We start from the raw sequence: 16,274 nt of genomic DNA, 5'->3' as shown, positions 1-16,274 counted from the left end.
TGAGGGCGACCTGGGGGCAAGGCTTTCTGGTGCACTCAAGGCAGACCTGCCGAATGGCCCAGGATGGTTGCAGTGCAGGGTGGGGAGTGGCTCTCAGGGAAGCTCGGTCTACCTGTGGGACTGAGGGGAGGGACAGAGGCTTCTCCTGGCTTCACCCAGATGTGAGCAGAATCTGATCGTGGGGCCTGGACACCTCCTTCCCTGACACTCAGGCCTTGCCGGGGGGCTTCTGAGCCCAGGGTCCATCTTCAAATGGTGGCTATGGAGGGACTGGCAGAACCCAGAGGAGACCAAGTTACCCCTTAGGAAGCAGAGTAGACGGGGGCTTGGCCAGCACCTGGTGCCTCTCACCCCAGCACAAGGACAGCAGTGTTGCCCACCACATAGCGCTCACTGTCTCCAGGGCACTTCCCTCTCTGGCTTCCTTGTGGGAGGAGGCTCAGAATCCACCTGAGGGATCCATCTCCTCCAAGAGTTCCCATTCACAGACCTGCTTAAACATAAAGTATTGTGACAGTGGTTAAAACTGACCACGTGCGACCTGAGGGTGTCCTCGCATTTCTGATTCCTCTACCTTCCTACTAATCCCACTCCTCCTTTTCTGCCTTAAGTAGCTCTCAGTGTATGCCACGTGGTAAGCTGTGTGAGATGCCTCTCCGTGCTAGCAGGACCACATACAAAGCCTCTGTGGCCATGTGGCTACCTCGGGTGCTGATAGCCTGCTCGCCCTCTGCCTCAGGAGTGAGTGGGCTTGTCTGTGGGGACCATCCTCCTTCTCCTGAGATGGGAAGCAGAGCCAGAAAAACCCGGGAGAGAACAGAAACAGGTGGTTGTCTTCCCAGCTGGGGGGCAGGGTCAGTGAGGGAGCTGCCTGGCGTCCCCAGGTGGCAATGATACCTGAGATGTGGACCAAGGCATCAATAAGCATTTAATACCCACTGTCCACCAGATGCCAAACTATGTGTTCACTCACCAAACGTACACTCCCCTGGAGGGAGAGACCGTGACTGTCCTGATTCTACAGAGAGCATCTCAGAGAGGGAAAGCAACCTGCTGAGGTCACGTAGCTCTTGACAACTGAGCTGCAGGCTGTGTAGCCACACATTCAGGGCACTGGCTGGCTCTGCAGATGGCTTCTCAGGACATCAGGGGCCCAACAAAGTGATAGGCAGCCTTGGGCTCCGGCCCTGTGTCACACTGGGCTCCTATGACACCCAGAGACTGAGGCAACTCTGCACAGCACTTCTTTCCAAGTCCAAAGGTAGCATGGTGTCCAGCGTGGGTGGAATGACTGCTGTGGACTCACTCGTCTACTAGCTTTCTTAGCCTGTGTTTACAACCTGCAGTGGAGCCCCCCACACCCTGCATCCCACATGCAGCTGCAGTCCAGGGCTTGGAGACAGTTGTCCTGGTCTCCAGGGTATTCTCTTACCTATGACAAAGAGAGCCAGACCTGGCCTCCAGATGGTTCTCACACTGGTAGACTGTGTGCTGGCACTGAGGCCAGCCTGGGAAAGGCTGGGTACCTCGACTGGGTGTGCATGCCTCCACTGCTCGAGTCTGTAAACAGATGCCCTGGGCCACAGGAGGGCCAGTGGCTCCCACCCTTGCTGGCTTGATTCTGTTGCCCACCCTGTTCTGCCAAGCTGCTGGGTCTGAATCGAGGCCTCCGAGGGTGAAGTTGCTTTTCCCGTCTTTCCAATGGGCCTTCATTTTAAAATCTGCAAGGTTTACTTACTTTCCAGAAAACATTTAGTGATGAAGCGCTTTAAGCTGCCTGTGTGTGATGTGAGATTCTTACACCTCACTCAATAACAAATGACTCACTAAAAGTACCTGGGATGTAAAATGTGAGATTCTGCCAACCCAGCCAGAATAAATCTCAGACATCCTGAGCCAGTGAGTCAAACAGCGCCCTTAGCTGTGTAACAAACAAGCATGTCTTTCCCGTCCTAGCAGGTGACCAAGGCTATCTGCTTCAAGTATCGCAGTTTTTTTCTGCCCCAACCTGAAGCCTAGAAAATGCACCTGGTTTGAGCCTACACACCCAGTGTCACCTCACCAAACTCAAAATTTCATTCTGCCTACTGCCTGCCTTTCCTCCCACCCCTCTTTCCATGGACACCCTGTCCCTGGCAGGAGACCCTCCGAGGGCTGAGGGCTGGAGATCTAGCCCCCTCACACACACACCCAGGATGGGTGATGTAATCCCACTTGACCCTCAACCTCGGACTTTGAAAAGATGCAATTATATTTGACAGTGAGCAAAAGCCCTTGAGAATGGGCTTTTTGCCAGCCATAAATAAAAGAGACAATTAGCAAATAATAGGCTTTACTGTGTGGCCTGAGGCACCCTCTCTCTCCCTGGGTTAGGAGCTCTGCTTCCCCTGTCCCTCTGAGGGAGGCCAGGGCTCTGGTCAAGGTCACTTGCAAGCAGCAGAGACCAGCCTCTCCACCCAAAGCCAAGGCTCCTCCTGCTTCATAGCAGAAGCACCCCACTCCCCTGCCCCATGCCTGGTGTGCAAGGTTTCCAGCCCACTTGCCTGAAGGTGCCGTTGTCCTTGTCACTGTTGTGTTTACTATTGGCCAGCAGTAGCAAAGCCAAGGGTCAGAATGCCCCTGCAGTGGACAGAAGCACATAAGATGCTGCCCAGTTTCTACCATGAAGCTCTTGTCCGAAACAAGTGAGTCCTCAAGTCAGTTTGCAAGAAGAAGGATGTTGGCTTTCAGCATCTAATTCTGTAAAACAAAAAGACCTAAAGGTTAAAGAGTGAGTCCCACCTGCAGGGACTGTAAGGTCCCCAAACAGACAGAGGTCCAGGACAGCTGTTTGTGGGAACAGAACCCAGCACTTGGACTTCCTGCTGTCCTCTGTCTAGATTGAGCTGTCCCCAGCAGCTGGCCTGCCCCCCTATGGAGTGATGGTCAACTCACCCCTGAGAGATGCCCCACAGGGACGGCCTTCCTAGGTGGCACCTCAAGAGCTGCGCCATCTGCTCCAGCTGCTGCTGTTCACTGCACCCTGATGTGTGGGGCCTAGAAGGAAGCGGCCCTGGGAAATGGGAAAGGGTCCTGAGCTCAGCCTCTCCACCACTCTCCCCACCTCAGCCATTTCTCACTCTTCCCATCTGTCTCTGGTGGGGTCATGGCTGAGGTCCCTTGATCACAGAACATCGTCTGTGCTGCCTTGTGCTCACACAGAGAAACTCTGTAAAGGCCAGCTTGCCCTGACCTTTGGCCATGTGGGGAGGGGTGACCCGCTTCCTGCCTAGGGCATCTGCATCTGGAAGCTCGGGTAACCTGCAGGGCCTCTCTGTCTCCTTCCGGTGCTTCTCCGAAGTACAGTTCTCCAATGCTCTTCTTATCTCCTACCTACAAAGTCAGGAGTGGACGAGGAGACTAAGAACACTGTCATCACAAAGGGCAGACTCATCTTGTCATTCTCCAGTGGATATTAAAAGTAGGGAGGAAGAAGGATTACAAATGCAGTGAGAGAACGCGAGAGCCACCCAAGTCTGCTGTCCACCAAGGCCCCCAAGAGAACAGTGATCACCAACACTCCCATGTGTCCTCAGCTACAGGCAGAACCTTGGGTGGCCAGTGATCTCACAAGATGCGCCTGAGGAGGACAGTCCCAGCACGGTCCCTGCAGCCATGAGCAGGGTGGGGTGTGTGGAGTCCTGTAGGGTGAGGGCCATGAGGCCCTGCCCAGGTAGGATGGAGAAACACTCCTGAGAGGAGGCAGCTCACGGGCACTATGGAAGATCAGGGTGCCCGCAGGACCTAGTGCTTCACAGAGGGCAGGCATGCCAAGGCCCGGCCGCACAGCTGGTGGGCAAAGATGCCCCCTGGGCATGCCTCAGTAACAGCTGACATCAGGCAGTCGAGGCAGAAGAGGACACGGTGTGGTCTTGTGAACCTGGGAGCATTAGCACATGTTCACTGGGGAGTGTGCTGTCCTGAGGACACTGCCCTTCAGAACGCTTTGAGCCAAGTCCAAGGATTCTTGCAAGATTGGCCCTGTTGGAAGCCTTGGCACTCAGATTCTCTTTCTTGTGTGTGTAGGGGGGCGGGGGCGGAGTTTAGAAGTTGCCTGGTGGCAATCTGTAGACTCAGGGCAGATGTCCCCAGGATTGTGGCCAGATCCAGGTGAGCCTTGACCAGCCAAGGGCCCAGAGTTGGTCTCCAGAGCTGGGGACCAGTGTCTGAACCATCCGTGGCTGGGCTGCGGAGAATTTGCTGACTCACAGAGGCACCATGAACTTTCTGGTAACTCCCAAAATGTGTCAAAACTTTAGGAAGACACTTATCTCCCATGGGCCTGTTTCAGTGACACACTTCTCCTGGGATCAGCATTGGGTTTGAGGGAAGGTCCTACAGGGTTAATCTTGGTGAGAGGAGGAAATTCCAGGTAAAATCTGCATGGCCACCCACCCAGGCTGGGCAGCCAGATCAGTGACCTCCTGTGAGTGTCCCACACAAGGTGAGGAGTGTACAGGCTGTAAGTCACCTGGAATTTTTAAAGGTGTCAGACTTTGGTGGAGCCATCTTGTCTTGCTCTGTATTCCTTGTGCACTCCCTCCTCCCCCCATCCCACTGTGATGTGTGGTTAACACTGGGAAACAGGTTCAGGGTGCTGAGCTGTGCATAGGAGGCCAGCCTGATTTCTGTAGTCTGAACGCCAGCACTGTGCTCCATGTGGCAAGAGCAGGCATACTAGTGGCCCTGACCCCTCCTCACCAGCCCAGGGCTGTTAGACAGAATTGGAGGCAAATCAGTCGTCAGTAATCGCTAGTCAGGGCAGCTGGCAGTTCACAGGTGCCACCCACAGGACTGGCTTCCCTTGTGCTCAGTGTCACAGGGTCCCCTGCTGTTGTGTGCAGGACTGGAAGAGCAGGATTTAAGGCCAGTGCTGTGCAGATGGTATCTGCTGCCTCTGTTGCAGCTCTCAGGTTACAATACCTCCCGACCCACTTCCTCAGCTGCTGTGGCCCAGGTCTTCCTGTTAAACCCCTTGCAAGTCTTATCTGAGCTGTGTCACTTAGTCTCTGTGACTGCTGCTGTGTAGCAGGAGCAGTGGCAGATTCTGCGTGTGACAGACAGACATCCAAGCTTGGCTGGGAATGAGGAAGCCCCCAGGACACTGACCCAAGCCTGGCCTCTCCCTGTGCAGTGACATAAATCTTTTCTGTAGTCTGATTGGCTTCCCTTATGCTACTGCTGGACCTTCCTGCTTCTTGACCTGGAGGGGCTGGGTGCTGTCCATCCATCCCGAGACTCCTGATCAAGGGCTTGTGGTGGACTGAAGAGCAGAGTCATCTGCCTGTCCCTGCCAAGGTCAGGGATCAGGCCTGTTGCCACTGCCCTGCCTCACCAGGGTCAGGTGCACGGTGAGGCCAGGGGCAGTGCAGGACCTGGAGTACCCGTGGGTGTCTGTGCAGGCTGCGAGCTCAGTGCAGTGGCAAGTGTCCCTGTTGACCAGCAAGTCGTCAAAAGGCAACAGGTGAGAGCCTGAGTAGCCTGGATGTCTGCCAGGGCGCGGGTGGTTGTTTACCTCAAGTCAAGCCCAGCCCTATCCTCACCTCTCCGTGTGTCTGTCTCTCTGTCCCTCTCTTCTGTCTCCCCCTCCCCCCTCCCTCTTTCTGGCTGTATCTCTTTCGTTGCTGTCTCGATATTGCTTACACACATTTTAAAATTGATGGTGAGTCACTCAGCACGGTGCAGTGTTTTGTGCTCTGAGAAACAAAGGCTTGTACGTATTGGAAACTGCCACGTGACCACCTGCCCCTGGGCGTGTGTGGCCGTGAGGGCTCCCGTGGGCTGGTCCCTGCGGGCAACACCTGTGGGTGTGGGACGGGGTTTCTGCCTGGTGACAGCGCTTCTTCTCTTCCCCCAGATGAAATCATGCACCAGGACATTGTCCCGCTCTGCGCCGCTGACATCCAGGAGCAGCTGAAGAAGCGCTTTGCTTACCTGTCTGGTGAGTTCCGGAAGCCAGGGAGGGGCAGGAAGGAGGGGCAGCCTGTGGGTCAGGGCCTGGTCCCTTTGGGCCTCATGTGTCCCAGGGTGGGAGGGGGCAGTCACTTTGGGCTGTGCAGCCTGCTCTGGGCCAGCTGTGGCAATGGGCTTCACTGCCCTCGGTGAATTGTGCAGCTGTGGCCACAGGAGAGTGTGGCATGGCTGGATCTGGGTCCTAGTCTGTTTTGTGTTGCCTATAACTCAATACCCCAGAAGGGATGAGTCAAAAAAAGACGTTTATTAACCAGGTGGTGACGCACACCTGAAATCTCAGCTACTCAGGAGGCAGAAGCAGCAGATCATGAATGTGAGGCCAGCCCAGGCAAAGTTAGGGAGACCCTATCTCAAAATAAAATAGGAACAAAATGGTTGGGGACATGGCTCAAGTAGTAGGGTGCTTGCCTTGTAAGTACAAGGCCCAGTACCGCCAAAAAAAAAGAGGTTTATTTTGTACTTTGGCTCATGGTCTAGGGCCAAGGGCCACATCGGATGATGGCCTTCTTGTTAGAACAAATAGCCTGAAGCTGGTATGGGGCATCACATAGAGAGAGACAGGGAGTACATTTGCACACGTGTGTGCGCATATGTGTGTGCATCTCTGTGGAGGAATGTAGTTGTGTGTATCTCCGTCTGTGTGTGCCTGTGTATATGTTTCCAGAAGGAAAAGGAGGCCTGGGGCTGTGGCTCAAGTGGTAGAGCATCTGCTTAGCAAGTGCGAGGCCCTGAGTTCAAACTCCAGTACCACCAAAAAAAGCCTGTAAGGAGAAGGAGTCACACAGCATATTCTCCATTTGGCTACAAAAGTCAGAGAGGCCGCCTGGCAAGAGTGTGGCAGGCCTGGGAACCAAGAGCAGCCCCACTGGCTGCCAGCAAGAATGGGGGACCTTGTCGCCAACCATAAGGAGCTGAACTCTGCCATCACTAAAGGGATCCTGGAAGAGGCTCCAGATCAGGTGATGGAGCCAGGCAGACACCTCACCTCTGTTTCTTCTCTTAGCCTTTGCTGAGCCCAGATGGCAACTGTGAACTGATACATTGTTACCAGATGAGTACACTGTCTGAAATTTGTAACTCTAAAACTGTTACTGTCTCCTGCCCAGGCTGGACCACCTGGGCTTTCATCACCTTAATGCAGATTCTACTCAAGTTATTTAGTAAAACCCAGGAGGATGTCTGCCTCTGTCTGGCTCCCAGGCCTCACTCATCAGCAGGCTGGGGCTTTGCCTGAGCACCCATGTTCTTACTGTGCTCTGGGTGCTTCCGTGCCCGGCACACCAAGCTCTGCTGGTTGTCGTCCTTCTTCCCTCCGAAAGGCTCAGCTTTGTACTCCATGACTAACCTGGCTTGCTCCTCCAACCTCCTAATCCATTCAACTCTGGAGTGTTATGGATGTGACAGAACACAAACAAAATTGCTGTCAGCTAAAAGTCTTAGGGCACACTGGTGTAGGAGTCTTTACTCCATGTTGTCCTCTGCTACAGATCAAAGGTTGCACCTGTAATTAACTTACCCTGAGCCACACAATCAAAGTTTGACTCATCTGACTGCACCATGCAGCCATCCCTCCACCACACAAGGCCCACCTTTGACAGGATGATGACATCACAGGGATCTGCCCAAGAGCTCAGCACCTTTCATCTGGGGCAGGGTCACCCATTCTCACACCCCAGGCTTGCTGGATGTGTGGCAGTGGGAGGCTGAGGAGACCTTGGCTGATGCAGCAGGGCCACCTGCACCCCACAGGCTCTCAGGGCTTTGCCCTGGAGGACACTGTTGACCAACCATTTCCACTGTGTCTGCAGCCTCACCTCCTGCTCTCCTCCCCTCTCCTCTTTTATCGGTGATTCTAAGTTCTTGGGCAGCTGAACCCAAGGTCTTTCCAAACGTGATATTTCTGGGCATCTCCAGAATTCCAGGACCTGCAGTATCCTCCCTGCCGTGAGTGTCTGGAGGCCCTGCTGCCTGGCGGAGTCCACAGCAGCCTCCTCAACCCGTCAGGGCTTCACATGGCAAGGCTTGGTGGTGCCACTGTTCTCATGGCAGCTGCCTGCTCCTGTCACCCCGTGTTACCAGGGTCAATCCCTGCTCTTGGGAGTCACTGGAGAGAAACAAGTGGACAGGTTGCTCGGGAGCCCAGCATGCCCACAGACTACAACTCAATCCAACATCATCCAAATGGACTGGTTCTGCCATCCCCATAAGAAAGCTGAAACGAGGGAGGAGGCCCGTGGGCAGCCACGCTGGACCAGTGGTGCCCTTGGGTGTTCCCACACTGCTCCGGAGGCCGGTGCTTTCTCATAGAAGATGTTCTCCTTGGGCATTTGAAAGTCTGGGTGAATTGAGCGTACCCCACTCCTCCTCCCCTTCTGTGTCATATTCAAAGGTGACAGAAGAGCAGGTGGGCATCAAGTTGTGTCACCAACCCGCACTCAAACACCAGCCACAATCGCTTCTCGGACTTTGGCTAAGATCAAGTGTAGCATCTGTTCTTCTCAGTTTAATATCTGATACGTCCTCTATCTGAGGACAATGTATTAAATGGATTTTTGGAACAGGGACATGGAATAGGGGCTTGCTCCGTCCACTCCACGCATCAACCTGGTATTGCAGAACCTCCAGGAACATTGCACGCCTCCGGGGGACTTAAAAATCAGCTGAACAGAAAAGACCCTGTGGAGGGTTGGGGTTCATGTGGTTATTGCCGCAGCCTGTATCTGTCTGCGTGGGACAGGGTCTCCGTGAACTTTGAAATTCCTAAGGGAGACAGAGGGTAGTGAGTCCACCCTTTAGCCTGCATTGCTTCATGCATCATGGAGGCTCCTGGTCGATGTGGAACCTTCCTTTCCCCAGTTCCCACTGAGTCCATTTTCAGGAAGTCAGAGGGCAGGTGTGGCCAGGACCATTCCTTGTACCCAGGGCTCCCCTCACATTGCCTGGCAGAATATTTCTGTCTTTAATTATGACTGGAAAGTCACCAGTCTCCTGACAGTTATAGATGCCCTGTAAAGCTGAGGCATGGTGGGTCCACACCCCAAAGGGCTGTGAAGCCCTTCACAGCCATGTCCAGGGTGAGGCCCGTCTCAGGTCTCAGGTGGGCTCCAACAATGGGCATGGTGTTCGCTGGCTGGCCTGAGCAGCTGGGGACCTGGCCTTTCTCTGAGAGGAAGAGAATTCAGGATGATAAAGGGTGGTTGAGAGAGAAGCAGGCTGCTCGTTCGGGGCTGTGTGGGGCACTGCTTCAGCCAGGACAGAGCCAGGAAGCTGAGAGGGCTGGGATTCTGTGAGCTTCCAAGGTAGCCAATAAGTCACAGGGCTGGACAGCCAGGACAGGAGGGGACACTGTCTGGCCTGTGGACCTGACCAGATTTAAGGGTTTGGGAGACTGCTTGTCAGGTGAAGAGGGGCTGCCTGGGGGTTCACTGGACACTGTGGGCTCAGTCCTCTACCTGGCATGGTGGCGAGGCAGGGCATGAACCTCATCCAAGGAGTTTATGACAAAAAATGTAGAATCCTCTTTAAATAATGAGCTGTGTCCCATGGAGGAACGAGTTTGCTGTTGCCAAGCCTAGCTCATGACATGAGGGAGCTCTCTGACATGGCAGTGGAGACTCTGCAGTGACAAGAGATTGTAGGGCAGAAAATGGGGCCGAGCCTAGGAGTCCCTGAAAGGTGGCTCTGACTGGGATGGCCAGGCAGAGACCCTGCCACCAAGCAAGGTGTAATGCAGGGAGGTTGACGGTGACAACAGATGGTCACAGATGTCCTGTCTGTGTGTCACCTGCCATGTGCTCCCCAGAACACCTCACAGGCACGGTCACTGTAGGTCTCAGTGAAGATACGACTGTGGCCGTGTGCCATCTTTCACTGTGTAACACACCACCCCAAAAACTTCCCTCAAAGCAGCCCCAGCTCACTTACTTACTCTGCTTCCCCTGGGTCTGGAATTTGGAAGGCTTATCTGGGATTCACCCCATGAGGTACCGGTCAGGGTCCTTCGCTGGGCTCTGTCCACTGGAGGATGAACTGGAATGCCTTGTGGTTTCATTCACACTGTGCCTCGGGGTCCCTGCAAAGCCTGCCCCTCTCTCTCTGGCAGTCTTGGACCTCCTGGTGACATGGTTGGACAGGGTCACGGCCAACTTCTGTGACGACTGAGCGGGGAAGACCTCGGGGACACAAGCTGCAATGTGCCGTGTCCTGTCGGCCATAACAGGCTGAGGGGGTGGACTCAGGCTCTAGAGGTAGACTCTGTCACCAGGCCTGTGCCAGCAGGCTGCAGGCAGACCTACGGCTCTGGCCAGGTGGCCACGAGGTCCAGGTTCTATGCAGTCCTCCGAATTAAGTTGTTGAAAACGTGGAATGATAGAAAAGTACCCACACACGGGACAGACAGCAAGTCACGGGGCACACGCCTGCACACAGCCACGCGGGCCTGCGTGCAGAAGCACGCATCTTCACAGTATCCATCACACCACTTACAAGCAGGGAAGCAGTGTAGTTCCCAGGGCCAGGGAAGAGACAGAAGGCAAGCTTGTCTGTCCAGTTGTCTTGCTTATGTAAAATGTGCACAGAAAAGGGTTGGAAGTTGGCAGAAATGTTACAGAGGCTTCCACTGCAGAAAACAGCAGGCAACTGGATTTCTGCTTTCATTTGAGAGAAGAAATTTCTCATGTGTTGTCTTATGCTGGGAATTGAACCCAGGACCTTGCACATGCTAGGCAGTGCTCTACCACTGAGCCACATCACCAGCCCTGTTTTGATTTTTTGAGACAGGGTCTTGCTTTGTTGCCCAAGCTGTCTTGAACCCACAATCCTCCTGCCTCACACTCTCAAGTGCTGGGATTACAGGTGTGCACCACCACACTCAGCTGGGCAACTGCAATTTATCCCACTTACCTGTGTACAGAGTATTTCTTTGTTAAGCATGCACTTTTTTTTCATAGTAAAAAATCTGGAACAACAGAGAACCTGCCTTAATTTTAATTGAAGCACTAAGTGCCTATAAAAGGTGGCTGAAGTTCTGGTCCTATGGGAGACAGCTGGGAGGCCCCAAGGCCCTCCTCAGTACCTGCCTTTGTCTTTCCCCAGGTGGGCGGGGGCAGGACGGCAGCCCAGTCATCACCTTCCCCGACTACCCAGCCTTCAGCGAGATCCCGGACAAGGAGTTCCAGAATGTCCTGACCTATCTCACCAGCATCCCCAGGTATGTGCCTCGGACGCCAAGCGCTGCTGTTTCTTTGTGAGGGTGACACCATAGCTGAGACCCTCTGGACTTGGGGAAGGGGTAGAGCTTCGTCAGGGAAGCAAATCATGGCTCCGAGTCTGGGGTCTTGCCTGAGATAGAGTCTGAGGTCAAGTCCAGTGCTGTAGCTCCAGGCCCATCGTCTCCATGGCACCACCTGGAGAGCTGGTTGTCCTGCAGGCAGGGTCTGACTGAACCTGGGGAACATTTTTTCTCCTCATAAATGTCACCAACTGTTGCCCATTCTGTGTACATAGTTCCATGATGGTCAGTCCTGAGGGGGGCCCTGTGGCAGATGTGGCTGTCTAGCCAGACCCTCTGCAGCTAAGGCCAGGGTGCACCAGGAGCCTGTCCACCTCGCTGTCACTGATCATAACCTCCAGGGCAAGGCCTGCAGGAAGGAACTGTCCCCACAGGCAGTGACCAGAAACCAGTGAAACAAAGGTGGTCCCCTTGGGCTGTGGTGTTCTGTCTTACATGATGAGCAGAGCTGGGTCCCTGGCTCCAGAAAAGTGACAGAAGCCAGGGCTGTCCTTGGCGGTTCAGTGGATGAGGTGTCTTCTCCACGTCAGCACCATACCCTCCCTGCCCAGCAGCTGCTGCCTGTGCTCAGAGTGTGTGAACAACACACCAAGTAGCGATGGAACGTCCTTAATGTGACAGCTGCCGTCCTCACTTGTAAGACAGGGAAAATGCAGATGTCCATTAGATAGTTACCCAATAAGTGACAGAGCAGCCTTGACTGGCCCTCGTATGTCCTTGGCTCCACCATCTTTGGTGACAAGAATGCTGGCAATCCTGCCCAGTGAATCAGTGGGACCAGAAGACGGACCCAAAGAGCGGCTCCATTGCCTGACCGACGCTGTGTGGTGACTATCAGTTCCCAACACCAGCTGGTGATTCCTTTGAGAGGGTGAGTGCTCAGCAGGGCCTGCACCTCACTGCAGTCTCACTTCCCTCTGGCCCATTCTTCTCTACCCTGTCCTGGAATCCGATCCAGATCTCTTGGGTGGACACCCACCTCGGCCTCCTCTGCAGGAATGGTTCTTCAAGAACAATGTGAGACTCCAGCTCGCACAGCCCAAGACCTGTCTGGAGGGGGCTGGCCACTCCTCAGGCCTGTAACCTGTGGCATTGCTGCCCTAGCTATTCCTTGTGGTAATGGAAAGGCCAGGCGTTTCGTCAGCAGAGGCAGCTCTGTTGGTCTCTGTAAAATGGATTCAGCAGAGTAAGTCTGTCCCAGTCTTGGATGGAAACCAGACCTTCTGATCACTCTTAGACCTAAGTGAAAACACCATTTGTCACCAAACAGTCTACCTCAGTCTCTGTAAAGTCAGGGCCAACGCACCAGATTTAGCAGTGAGCCTCTTAAAGTTTGCCCGGTGCCCTCTCCACACTTGCTCTTCTTCTTTCATGCCTTGGGGTCACCCTCCCACCTCAGGGCCTTTGCACTTGCTATCCCTCTGCCCAGGCTGCCCCTCCTGGCCCATTCTTAGGCCACCTTCCAGAAGCCCTTCATCATCACCCACCTGGAGAGGGACGCCATCTTCCCTGGGCATGAGTGTCCACTTCTGGCCTCTTACCTTCACTGGACTTGCCTAGGATTGGCCTAGTTATTTGATGCCTGTTTGGGCTGTGTCTGCTCTGGAGTGCTTGTCTGAGAGAGCAGGCTCATGGCTTCTTAGAAAATGTGTGCTGGACAAAGTGCACTTGCACAAAGTCAGTGCACATAGACTTCAGGCTCCCTGAGGTCTCCAGCACACCTGGCCTGGCAGGGGAGGGTGCCCTGAGGTCTCCCAACACACTTGGCCTCTCTCTCTCTCTCTCTCTCTCTCTCTCATGGCATTGGGTTTTGAATTCAGGGCCTCATGCTGCTCGACAGGTGCTCTACCACTTGAGCCACTCCACCAGCCCTGTTTTGTGATAGGGTTTTTCGAGATAGGGTCTCATGAACTATTTACCTGGGGCTGGCTTTGAACCTTGGTCCTCCTGATCGCTGCTTCCTGTGTAGCCAGGATTGTAGGCGTGAGCCACCAGCACCCAGCTGGTTTTCTCTTATTTTTAAGGAGTTCTTAACTCAGTGGGATGGAGCCTTCTCAAACACATGGTCTCCAAGAAAACATGCCCACGTCAGAGCAGGAAGCTCAGGCTCCCTGAAGGTAAAGGAACCATGGTGTTGACCAGGTGCGGTGGGCTGGTCTGCTCCACTCTCCCCTACTGCCCACCTGAACTGTCCTGCCCCTGACCTGCTGAAAGCTTCAGAGCAGCCTGACCTCTGACCCCAGGTGCCCTTACTTCTAGCTGTGAATTTCTGCTGGAATTTTCTGCTGACTTGTGCATGGAAAGCCAGAGTGTGTGTGTGAACATGCTAGACCACCTGTTATGCGTGCGTTAACCATGGAGGTTCCGCTTTGTGCCTGCTTCCTCCCCGCAGGCAACCAGAGCTAAGGGTAGCATAATGTCAAAACTGTTCCCCTCTGTGCCGTGGGACACACCATTCCCACAGTCAGCTTGCCTTCATAATCGACTCGTGGGCATCCTTCAAGTCAGGCCTCTACCTCATTCTTTTTGATGGTGCAGGGCCCTGCACGGTATAAATGGGCTGCAGCAGGGTCTCACTGACCCACGTTTGCACGGTTGGAGCACAGTTGTAATGAAGGGACATTCCTGGATTCGCTGGTTAAGTTCCATCTTGTTTCTGACAGTTCTTAGGTGTCTGACCAGGTGATCCTCCCCAGGTAGTTTTTTTTTTTGCAGCACTGGGGTTTTGAACTCAGGGCCTCCTGCTTGCTAGGCAGGCACAGGTGATCCTTCCCCAAGCTCCATGTGATGATCCTCTTTACTGTCCCCTGGGTCACTTACAGCCATGTTGACCCCAGTGGTCATGTCCTGTCTGAAGCTCCATGGAGAACTCTGCTCTCTGTGACTTTGTGAAAGACTGCAGAGGAGGTGTGAATGGGTCAGGGCTCACCACTGTCCTCTTCCCTAAGGTCATCTTAGGTACTTCAGACCTAGGCTTGCTGCACCAGCATTTTATTCATGGAGTCCTGCGTTTCTGAGCAATGGGGACCCTGTGAAGCACCCCAGAGACTCCATAGTTCCTGCCCCTGGGGACTGGCACTGTAGTGACCACCTCTCACGACACGAGGTCCCATTCCTGTTCTGGCTCCACCAGAGGCTGCTGTCTTCTCATTCCTTGTTGCAGGTCTTGCCTTTGTCACTGCCATGCAGTGTGACAGCCCCTGACCACACGTGGCCATCTTAATTTAAAATCCATTCCTCGTGGGCCTGGCCTGTTGCAGTTCACATGTGGCCAGAGGCTGCTGTATTGGGCAGCTGTGGTCTATGACATGACCACATTAACGACCTCACACTTTTCATGCAAAGACAGGCCGGCAATTGTCTAGGCTGTTTGCCCAAGAGGAGGGCATCTGTCATCGCCCTGCAGGAGGCCGTGGCCTTTGCCATATGAAGCACATGGAGGTAGGGGCACCAGCTCGGGCAGTCCTTCCTGTTGGCCCTTCCCTGTCCTTGTCACAGAGGCCAGGCTGCCCCATTAGCTGACTGTCCCATGGGGGCTGGTGATGGCTGAGGGGGAGACAAAGGGCACCAGAATCCTTCATGTTTGAGTTTGGGCTCCAGGGTGGAGAGGAGTCACCAGGAGAAAGGTCCTGGGCAGCCCTGGGGTGAGGTCTCAGCAGCCCCTGGGAGGAGCTCCCAGAAACAAGGGTGAGGAAAGAGGCTGACCTTAGGCTGCAGAGCTGCAGGGCAGGTCTGACTGAAGCCTCTGTTTGTGGCCACTTGGTGGGGCCGGGAGAGGTGCAGCACTTCCCCTGTCTAATGGATTCTTCACCGGGGCTGGCTAGCAGCTGGCCTTGTGGCCTGGGCAGAAGGTCCAGATCAGGACTCATGAGTTTGCATTCAGGGCCAGAGGGATGGAGCAGAGAGCTCCAGGGAGGCCTTCTGTGGGGAGATGATGGGTTCCCAGAGGTCAAGGAAAAGGGAAGACAGGGTACTTTGCCTGCCGGACTGCCCCATAACCAGTTCACACAGCAGGTTCTCTAATTCCTCCTCTCCTAATGTTAAAAGAAAGGCAAGTTGAGCCCAGTTGCTGCTCTGAAATGGCAGGTTTAGTACGGTGTCTCTTTCTGGGAATTCTCTTCTTCTTCTCCTCAGGGAGGGTCAAGATGCTGTTTCACCTATGCATGGTGTTTGAGGCCCTCTCCGCCTTCCACCAGCCCACCACACACCCCTGTGACTGCTGTCCTCCACTCAGTGCCTTGTCCTGGAGTAGCTATGGGCCTCTGGCAGCAGTGGGCCCTACAGAGGGGCATGGAGACTGGGCTCTTGAGTAATGGCCACCCTGAGCTTAAAATTCCTGAACCATTCAGGCACAGTGGTTCATGCCTGTAATCCCAGCTACTCATGAGTTGGAGGCAGGATGGTCTCAAGTTAGAGGCCAGCCCAGGCAAAGTTAGTAGGACCCTATCTCAGAAATAAAAACAAGCAAAAAGGCTGGGGGTGTGGCTTAAGAAGTAAAACACTTACTTAACATGTACAAGTCCCTGGGTTCAATCTCCGGCACTGTCATAAGCAAACAAACAAATAAAACCCGAAATTTGGCCAGGCGCAGTGGCTCATGCCTGTAATTCTGGCTACTCAGGAGGCAGAGATCAGGAGGATCGCGGTTCAGAGCCATCCCAGGCAAATAGTTTGCAAGGCCCTAGCTCGAAAAACCCTTCACAAAATAGGGCTGGTAAAGTGGCCCAAGGTGAAGGCCCCGAGTTCAAGCCCCAGTATTGCAAAAAGAAAAAAGCCAGACCAGTTCACCTGGACATCCCCAGGAGGGTGGCCCTGAGAGCCGCCCGGCACCTTGGCTAGATCCTCCTGCGTGCCATACCTGCACATTGCTCAGGATGCACTGGGTGGCCAGCAGCAGCTGTGATATATGAGGCCAGGTGCCAGGATGAGGCAAGAAGGTGGGAGCAGGTCCAGCACTGCCCCATACCCTGAC

General features: G+C 54.3%; 1 protein-coding gene and 1 non-coding gene across 10 annotated transcripts in view; both read left to right on the top strand.

Annotated features, from left to right (window-relative positions):
* Mcf2l (MCF.2 cell line derived transforming sequence like) overlaps nucleotides 1-16,274 on the top strand; it is a 166,470-nt gene that overhangs the window by 100,628 nt on the left and 49,568 nt on the right. For all 9 annotated transcript variants that reach the window (XM_074042953.1, XM_074042949.1, XM_020163788.2 and 6 more), the window contains 2 exons: nucleotides 5,897-5,980; nucleotides 11,107-11,221. In XM_074042953.1, coding sequence (XP_073899054.1) covers nucleotides 5,897-5,980; nucleotides 11,107-11,221 — 199 coding nt within the window. The remainder of the gene's footprint in view (nucleotides 1-5,896; nucleotides 5,981-11,106; nucleotides 11,222-16,274) is intronic.
* Nucleotides 8,464-8,653, top strand: LOC141413062 (U2 spliceosomal RNA). The gene has a single exon (XR_012437896.1). It is a non-coding gene; the product is annotated as a U2 spliceosomal RNA (small nuclear RNA).

Source organism: Castor canadensis, chromosome 10, assembly GCF_047511655.1.
Source record: "Castor canadensis chromosome 10, mCasCan1.hap1v2, whole genome shotgun sequence".
NCBI lineage: Eukaryota > Metazoa > Chordata > Mammalia > Rodentia > Castoridae > Castor > Castor canadensis.
The sequence above is the reverse complement of the archived record's forward strand: the minus strand, read 5'-3'. Positions and strand labels throughout refer to the sequence as shown.